This window comes from Botrytis byssoidea (assembly GCF_014898295.1).
Source record: "Botrytis byssoidea strain MUCL 94 chromosome Unknown BBYS_023, whole genome shotgun sequence".
NCBI classification, from domain to species: Eukaryota; Fungi; Ascomycota; class Leotiomycetes; order Helotiales; family Sclerotiniaceae; genus Botrytis; species Botrytis byssoidea.
Window position 1 is genome coordinate 665,725 of NW_024065864.1, and position 9,699 is coordinate 675,423.

Here is a 9,699-nt window from a genome sequence, read left to right on the forward strand (position 1 = left end):
TTCAAATATGTTGTAAGTGAATGAATAAAGAAACAGAAAAAAACAGAAAAACGATGATATTTGCTGTTTAGGTATCACGAGTTGACCTCTGGATTATATGGTCGGGCTGTCACGAGTGACATATCACTCATTATTCCAGAGCTATTCCATGTTTCAGTATAAGCTCTTGCGGTCGCTCCCGTAAACATCATTCTGTAAATTCTGGAAAGGTTGGCGACAATGGAACAATGAACAGCCGGATGTGTATATAATCGGTCCCATCCTTGAATACTAGGTAGTCTTCTTTCCCATTGAATACAATCCCGTTCTAAGCATCTGCATACTTTGCGTAGCCCGTAACAGAAGTTCCCAATTACTCAAGGGGGTGATCGTGATTCAAACAACAACATATAAAGTGTGTTTCGAATGTCAGAATAAACTTTTTGAGGGTCTTGAATTCTGGAACTCACCCATTCTCAATTCCGTCTTGTAACTCTTGGAGAATTTCAGCCCCGCGTTTCGCACCCAAAGTTTATTGAAATAAAGTTACCGCACATGCTATCAAGTTGAGCGGCTGATGATTGACCACAAATATTCCCCCACAGTTACAGGGGCCTCTACTCGTACTGGAGAATATTTGCGAACGTTCAAAAAAGATGTTGAGAATGGCCAGCAAAGCCGGAATCTCAGCTTGTACGTCTGGGTACGAACTTCTGATTGCAACAATACCAGACAACTCACGAGATTAATCGCAGTTTGTCGAGTGGTGATGATGTACAGTTGTTGTTGTTGGAGACGTTTAACCAAAATTTAAGAAATAAACCAATTGAGTTGACATTAGGCCCCACGAAACAGGGGATAGCTATCATAATAGGATAGGTATGAAACCCGTCCGACTGTGCACTTACTTATCTGATTTGCGATCAGATTCAATTACTATTCTAGGCGCCAAACGCCTTACCGGCATTATCACTGCATAGTACGGATACGACATCTCTGAGGCAGTTGACACAATTTTCACGAAAGGCGTAAACAAGGGTTCTACCGGTATGGGACAACAAAAGAAAGGCTTGGCGTATGGCTTGACACGTATCAGAAAGTGATTCAAGAGTACAGAAAATTGCGCTGGAGAACAAACACAAGATGGATGATTTTGAACATCCAATCGGAACTATGGAATCAATTCGATTAATAATCGATTTTGCACTTCATACGATATATGAAGCGCGTCTAGATCGTTGGAATGAGCTTCGATGGCTGAGTGTATTTGTGCGGAGGGAACGATTCCCCTACCACTTGGCATGCTTCAGCGCAAGAACATTCTCCAAAACTGGGTTTCGAAGGGAGTTCTGGTCCTTTGATTTTTCATAGTAAACATGAAGAGAAGTGTTGGATGAGTGATCTTCACGCCCGCATTAGAGCTGTTAAAACGCTCTTTTGCTGCCTGCAACTCGGACGAAAGCTAAGGTTAATGATCGTTCCCATCCGAAACCTCACACTCTGGTCACTTTTCCGCATGAAATCGATACTGGAAAGTCCATTGACCTAATTGGCACCACCAGAATAGCCACCAGAACGTGGCACCTTCAAGGATGCTCCTAGAGAACAATGAAAGAGATAGAAAAGACGCCGCAGAAGCTACTCAGTGTGTGGATATAGGGTCATTTGACATTGCACCTTTTCTTTTCCTACATTTCTCGAGCTCAACCCCTAGTACCAGGTTACACTTTCTATCGGATACTACCTCGATATAGTTGAGTCATACAGTAAGCTGCTAAGCCTCGACTTAGCAGTTCTACAAAATCATTAGCCTACGAAGGACGTTAATGGTGATAATCATATAGTAAATAATATGCTGATTGAATGTGAAGAAAAGAGGAATTCTACGAACTCACAGTCAGTAAGATTCTTTCCCCCCGACGGCTAACTAATTCCGTAGCTTGTATACATACTTTTCGAAGAAGATTGAAGGTTCAATAATTCATTACTAGTTTGTATCATTAAATTAAATTATATGAATATAAATTCAATTCTTGTATCTCCTTCAAAACTTATATTCCCAAAACAGAAAAATGCAGCGCCCAGCCCCATAATTCATCTCTCACTCAATGATATTCTGATCCTCGGTATATCATTCTTCCCGTATTACATACAACGTATTTCGTTTCGTTTAGCTAACGGACAAACAATACATTATTCGTCAGAGAAAATTACGTCAAATAATATTATGACATAAATTTCTCGGCAGTCACGTCGCTACATCACGCCCGTTTAGCTCTAGTGACTTCGCCTCCCCAGATTCGGGGGCACTGCTAGGCAGATGGAAGATAGCCAATAATGTTTGCAACCTCGCATTTTTGAGACGTATTTGCGCGAATGATGGCGTGGTCAGGTGACTGAGAACATGATTTACGAATGAATTGGATGAGAGAAAAGGGAGAGGAAATGACAGATTCTCATAATGCGGCTGATGGTCGGAAAATATATAGAAGATTGTTTGCGCCGCTGTTGAAATGTTCACTTAATCAACATTGGAAGCTAGTAAAGTGTCTTTCTTATGTTACCTCCGGACTTGGAGGTATTCCTTACTTTGTGATATATACGACTTCGACTTGACTACCATAACAATAACTAGTATGGAGAACGGCAAGCCTGGTATGTATATAGTTGAAATTCCAGTTGGAAGTATTTGAATTAATTGTCTTTAATTAGTCGAGGATAGTCTCTATTTCTATGCGCCTAACAAGGTAGCACCCATTATATTTGCGGTCTTGATAGCAATTTCTATGGTTACTCATGGATATCAGTGCTAGTATGTTTTCTCCTCCACCACAATCATGGCCTTTGACCATCGATATTTTGTTCGAGGTCCTGTGCTAAGTCCTTGAAGTCGTTACAAATGCTGGAAAGTAACCGGACTACTCCCATGGTGTGGATGTATATACCTTGCCGGTTTTATCCTCAGAGAAATTGGCGCTTTCCATTATAGCAATCTTGATATATATATCGCGAGTATAGTTCTGCTTTACGCTGCACCGTAAGTTATACCCCTATTTCCCCTTCGTATCCTCTTCTACTCCCACTTTCTAACGAGACATAACCAAATCCGCACTAAATACAAACCAAAACACAGACCCATCTACGAACTAGTCAACTACTTCATCCTCTCCCGCATTCTCTACTACGTCCCTTACCACTCTCCTCTCCATCCAGGTCGCGTCCTCACTACTTTTGGTGCCATCTCCGCCATCGTCGAAGCTCTCAACGCTAACGGCGCTGCCCGTCTCGCCAACTCATCTCTTTCCGAAGATGCGCAAGAAACCGGTCGATCTCTTCTCAAAGCCGCTTTATGTCTCCAGCTCGGTATTCTAGGAGCCTTTGTCTTCCTCGCCGCTTACTTCCACTTGAAATGTCGCAGAAATTTGCTCTTGCCCAGTAATTTGAACAATGTGTTGATCACACTTTATATATCGAGCGCATTGATCGGAACGAGAACAATATATCGCACGGTTGAATATTTCAGTATCGCAGATTTGCATCCCACGTCTGGGATGGAAGCTAGTGATATTAGTCCGATTATCCGATATGAATGGTTTTTCTGGGTGTTTGAAGCTTTGCTTATGACTTGTAATACATTTTTGTTGAATTGGAGACATCCGATGAGGTTTCTGCCGAGGAATAATAAGATATATTTGGGGAAAGATGGGGTGACGGAGATTGAGGGTACAGGATATCAGGATGAGAGAAAATTGTGGATTACATTTATTGATCCATTCGATATCTATGGGATGTGTAAGGGGAGAAATATGCATAGAGGGTTTTGGGAGCAGGGCGGTGTAGAAAGCGTGGGGCAAGGAGGCCTGAATCACCAAGTTGAGAGGCAGAGGGAAGTGAAGGAGGGACATGGAAGAGATACGGTATGATGGTAGAAATAGTCATTTTCTTGGCGAATTTAATGCTTTTTTCTAGGGATGGCGGACGTAATGAACTATGAATCAGCATTTCGGGTAGCAGATAGTTAGTTTCAATGATCAAAGAGAGGAAAAGGGTTCCCAGATTGTTAGAAGAACCTATACTGATGCGATTTACGTTGTTTTTTATACGCGTCCAAGTAGAACTTCCAGTTGGTTATAGCTTGAATTCATGTTCATTGAGATCATATTCGTCTAATCTTGAGTGCAGTGCCTTTTGTAAGAGTTTTTTACAGCCACTATCCATTTAAGCACTAAGTGTGGCGGCTGGGCTCAAGTGAGTCGTAACCCATCGAGTTCTATCGATCCGGCTTATTCATTAATCTATGGATAAGAAGTTTGTTTCCATGAGTACTCGAAACCAGCTTGCGATTTTTGAGAATTACAATAAGGCTTCTTCTTTATGATTTCGTCCTATGTCAGAATACGCATTCTACGATATATATGTGAACGTGAGTTGAAACTTTGAGCAGAATCTAAGCAAATATCTAGATCTAGTCAATATAACTCTATTTATCCTATAATATCTAGTGCCCCCAGATATTTAATTGGTGCTCGCCCGCGTTATTCTAAGTGAATAGCGATACGACCTCGTATGACAATCTTCAATATCTCCGAACCTCTAATGATCACCGGCTCGGTGTTGTTCCAGCTGACTATCAGTATAACATTAATGGCAGATGCAATGAACGATGACCATATCTCTTTGTGATTAGAACTTACCTATTACATCCATGGCAGGTATGAATTGAATGTTAAGGCGACAGCCTTACCATACTCCGAATCCTTGAATGAGACTTCTCCTTTAGCGTTACGAATCTTTCTCGCAATATCAACTAAATTTCTGTCCTCGGGTTTGTACTTCTTTTCTAGTGATTCAGCAACGTTAGGCTCCATTGGTTTTCCTGTACGCCCACTTAAAAGGTAGTCTAGTTTATGAAAACTACTGCCGACGATATACATCACCGGAGAGTGTCTATTTCGAAGCCCGTGGATAAGAAAGTCATTAAAAAATCCAAAATAGATGCACCTTCTTTCCAATCTCCATGTAAATTATCTATCCAGAGTTGTATATCTTTGCTGCTGGTCGATTCTTCCGATATCGTAAGCAGAGAAGTGCCACCGGGAAGATTTCTGAGACCGTTATGAACCGAACCGTCATAGGATGAAGTTATCAATATAGATAAATGATGATGTGGATCTTTCACAGAAGAAAATATTTTAAACAATTCATGAATAGAACACCAGCTTTTGTCTTCGAGTTTTACTTTGCATCCATCATTGTCTTTACCACGAAGGTGCAGAATGATGCAGCATTCCTTTGCTGTGGGAAAATACCGGCTCATGCCTGAAAACAAAATCTTTGAAACTAATCCTAATCTCGTGCAAGCTTACTGCTGTTTCTCCATCCCCAATTGTTCGGCAATAGTTCTCTGTAGCGGAGGAAAATAGGTTTCTGACAGTAGCACTCTCCTTTTTCTTTACGCCAGGTCCTAGTAGAAGAAAGAAATGACGCGATATCGGGAAGTATTTATGGGAAAAGATAATTGTAGCTTGATCTTTAGACTCGGATCTTGTATTATGAGACGGTCGTTTTGAAGAATGACCAGGGATGATATCTCTCGATGTGGCTTTCTCATCGCCAACCTTCTTCAGATGAGTTTTTCGAAGCATAATCACGTTAAAGACTGTAATTTCGAAAAAGAAAAGAAAACTTTGAACAAAGAGCTGGTTTGTTTATCAAGTTTCCAGGTTATAAGAGATACTCAATACCAAAAGAAGCTATAGACTTTCAGTTGAAGTCAATCCGCTTTGGACGTAATTCTATTCCCTGAGGATACTCAATGAAGGAAAGAACTTTCGTTTCTGTAATAGAGAAGTCACTTTCGTAAAATAGCAGAACTGTAGGTGTGAAAATGAAGTGATGTAGAAGAGTAACGAATAATTTACATAAATGAATTCACTAACAGCCAAACTACAAACTTTAACACGGCCCTTAAACAATCGATTAGGCATCCAATTTCTCAGAGAGACCTATCTTTGAAACTAAGAAGTTTTCGATTCTTTTTAGCTACCTAAATTTCAAGCTATAATTGTATCATATGTAATTTTGCAATAGTGTATCAATTTTTGAAGAGTGGCCGGGAACCGAGACCTTGACAATACGCGCCTGGTGGTTAGTATATGCTACTACCGGCCTAAATATTGAACTTATGATTGATAGCCTTGAGAGTGTGAAGCTGCTACCTAGATTATAGTTAGTATATGAAAGTCTAAAAACACCTTATTCCCGGCGATTTGAAAAACAGCAGTGCTAAAATGAAAAAATGAAAATATAGGATTACAATACATAAATTCATATTCCTTGAGTTGTCTGAATCACAGCTAGTACTTAACCAAATAAACTTGTGAAAGAAAATAAACAACCGGATGGTAAAATGTTTAACATACGCCTTCAACCCCGACTCAGGCCGTGGAATCTCAGTTCTGATGGTTCCGTCGACAAATCTGATATCCAATTTGAGGAAGAAATGATCGAACCAGAGCATTCTCCTTTAGAAACTATGCATGCTAGCAAAAGTAAGCATTTTCTGAGTTATACCATAGCATACAACTGCTCATAATCTTCACTGAAGTTCTTTCCAGCAGTAGCGATGTCAAGATACTCAATGCATATCGTAAAAAAACTGCAACGCTGATTGCACTTAGAGCAAGGCCGATCAAGCCTTGTCCCGCCTCGAATATAATTAACGTCGCTCAGTCAAATAAGTTGATCTTACAATTCGATGCTGTCAATCATTCGAAATGAAAGAAGCTATTGCTCCGGAAGCTACATATACACCAAACAATATGAGAGATTGTTGGGCGGAGAAATGCCTGCAATTAAGCCTCAGCCTTTTTAGTAGCCATCTCAGGATGAAGGCCGGTTACAACCAACGACCCTCTGCCATAATCAAACACCACAGGCCCACAATGTGTTGCAGATGTCAACTTAACATCAACTTTTCCTCTAGATTGATGTACTCTTTGAGGAGCCTGAGTGACCTAATTAGTAGGCAACTTTAATTATTAGATCGACCATTCTAAGTTGACGATTGAATGAGCAGGCAAAAGCAAGCACAAATTTCAGGCACGATCTGCAAGTTGTCACCTATGCAAGTATAGACACATGGTCACACTTGCGACCGAGAACTCTAGGCCAACAACCTGGTAGGTTGAGGATACTTAAGCCCCAAGACCAATAAAATATTTCATGTTCACGTCCATCACGCAACTGAACAAAGACAATTTTAGCAGCCAAAGAGACGAAGTCAAATACAGTCGATTCGAACTTAGAGGTATGGTATACACAACAACGTTGAAGAGCAATTTCAGTTGTACAATCTTTGAAAAGAAATTGACAATATCAAACGAAAGGCACATCCGACCGAGAGCACTCAGAATATGCCTCGCAGTCAACCCCACAGAGCAACATCCCGCGTCAGAAGTAACCCTCCAATCAAATGTCAAGGATGCATTCTTCCTTCCGGTTTGACTGATAGCACGGGGTAAGAAACCCGAAAGCTAGCAAGGGTTGAAATGGAGGGGTTCTGCGATTATTCCTCTGATATCTTTGTATTGTTTCGAATGGTTGCATTTTGATGTTGGCGTCGCGTAGAAACTTCTATCACAATGGTTTTTGTGCCTAAGTGATAGATAGTTCTTCGCCTATCCGAGTTTGGTACTTTGTGGGATATAATAGCAGAGAGACAGAATTGATGAAAAATGGCCCCTGCGTCATGTAAATCTGTGTCACCCCCAGAGTATGATAGGTAGATGCATGACTGACTTTTTGAATGTAACGAGCACTTTATAGAATCTTTTGACGCTCGATCTCTTTGCCATGCGAGGGAAGAAAGCATCTGCATATCATGAGCGGAGATTATCAGTCCGATTTAGCCATAGTTCTTCTAAATGGAATATCTCCTGTATATGAACATGCGAAGTCATGGACGTGCCTATCATTGCCTATACAGCCATCTTGATACTATTCAAGATGTAATTGCGATGTTTACTCACATGGCGAGAAAGTATGGTACCTCTGATACAAATTTTCATTCCCGTTCTTCATCGTTTGTTTCTTCCATGTCTCTGCGATTAAGTCCCAAGAACTGAACTGACTACCGGTGCCCCTCCCAATAGCATTGGTTACCAATGAATTTCCAATTAGACCTTGAAGTCCGGACTATCACATGCATGCCTGTCTGCATAAAGTGTTCTCTTACACGATCCGAATCATCCTTATTGGAGAGGATCAGTTCGACTTCGAGCTAAATCTCTATCAAGCGTTATGAGGAGAGACGGCAATCATCGACGAACAAGGATAGTTTGAGATGCCTTACCATCAAAGATATACATGTGTGCATCTTCGAACCATGTCCTCCAATGCCGCAACGAATGAAACGCGCTATCACTTACTTCTTCACTTATCGCCTTGGTGGCGTCAATATCAATCTCCACATACTCATGACGGTACATCGACTGTAAGCTACGAAAGTGGCCCTGCACATAATCCATATAATTTAATTTTCACTCTTTCGTCCATCCATCCGAAATACCAAGTTAATAGACATGCCTTCGGAAGATGGCTCTGATAGTATACATAACCGTTAATTCCAGGCACCTACATAGAAGCGAACGAGCTTCGGCACCTCCGTGCAGGATCTCCGCAACTAAACAAAAGGACCGAGAATGTATGCCTGTGATCTTCTTTGACAGACAGGGACAGGGGGGTTGCCCGATGTTCTACGGCGATGTACCTAGGTACATATTCACAGGTGAAACGAGGCGAAGGACACTGAGACTTCATTTTCCTGCGACAAAACCTTGTGTTTGAAGGGTATCCTAGGTCTGCTGAAGTGAACGGAAGGGGGAAAACAAAATTTACACAGCCACAATCATGGGGAATTCATTGCTACAATAAGTTTCACCATCTTCTTCGGATTAAGAGTCTCACATCCCTTGCAAAAATTGTGTTTCAAACCATCGGTTCAAAAGAATTTGGCTACCTAATTCTAGCTATATTCTAGCTGCATTCCATTCCCATGCAAGATCTTCCCTCTGATCAAAGCTCTTCCTTGAATCTCTAAGTTCAGTCAAGCTTGATATTTGACGTCAAATATGTCCCGTAAATGTACTAGCTCCTGAGAAGGTACCCGCTTTTACCCTGGTTATTCGTAGCTTTTGTGCTCCCTGTCTTTGTTCAGTTAATCCGATATTTTCGCCTTGTCCCAATGAAGAGTTTGCTTGAGGCCCAATTGTGCTCCGCTATATTTTTGATATGATCCAAATTTTATATTGGAAACGAATTCGTGTATGCGGGTGGAGCGAAATCGAATAGACTAGAAGGATTTCGGACCGCTTTTTGTAACGACAGTGAGGCAGGCAAGCTTCGAGTGGCAATCTTCGGACCCGAAATACTTCTAACAAATTGCAGATGAATTTGAACCTGAGGTTCATTTCATGTACACCGATGTGTTTTTCTGATATGCAGCTTTTGTGGCGAACTTGTTTGTGCCGGGCGGATCCATATCTACACAATTGCTATACAAAGCAAGTCTTCCATAGAATTTTGAGTATTTCCTTTTAGATTATTGTAATATAGTTGTAAAAGAATGATAGTGCTCGCGCCCGGAAAGGTTCCTCAGTCTCCCTGTTTGTCCCATAGATCGTATTCAAGGAAATTCCGTACGGATTTCAATTTCAAACC

At 41.1% G+C, this 9,699-nt stretch overlaps 2 protein-coding genes across 2 annotated transcripts; one reads left to right on the top strand and one right to left on the bottom strand.

Moving 5' to 3' along the window:
* The first annotated feature begins 2,479 nt into the window (after positions 1 to 2,479).
* EAE97_009794 (uncharacterized protein) lies at positions 2,480 to 4,138 on the top strand. Its single transcript, XM_038880309.1, has 4 exons — positions 2,480 to 2,634; positions 2,692 to 2,791; positions 2,870 to 3,016; positions 3,113 to 4,138. The coding sequence occupies exons 1-4, from the start codon at positions 2,616 to 2,618 to the stop codon at positions 3,900 to 3,902; spliced, it is 1,056 nt and encodes a 351-aa protein (XP_038729015.1). The 5' UTR covers positions 2,480 to 2,615; the 3' UTR covers positions 3,903 to 4,138.
* Positions 4,139 to 4,514: 376 nt separating this feature from the next.
* EAE97_009795 (uncharacterized protein) lies at positions 4,515 to 4,847 on the bottom strand (the record flags this gene model as incomplete). The annotated part of the gene is made up of 2 exons (XM_038880310.1): positions 4,515 to 4,606; positions 4,724 to 4,847. 2 exons carry the CDS (start codon positions 4,845 to 4,847, stop codon positions 4,515 to 4,517), a joined length of 216 nt encoding a protein of 71 aa, XP_038729016.1.
* Between the last annotated feature and the right edge of the window lie 4,852 nt (positions 4,848 to 9,699).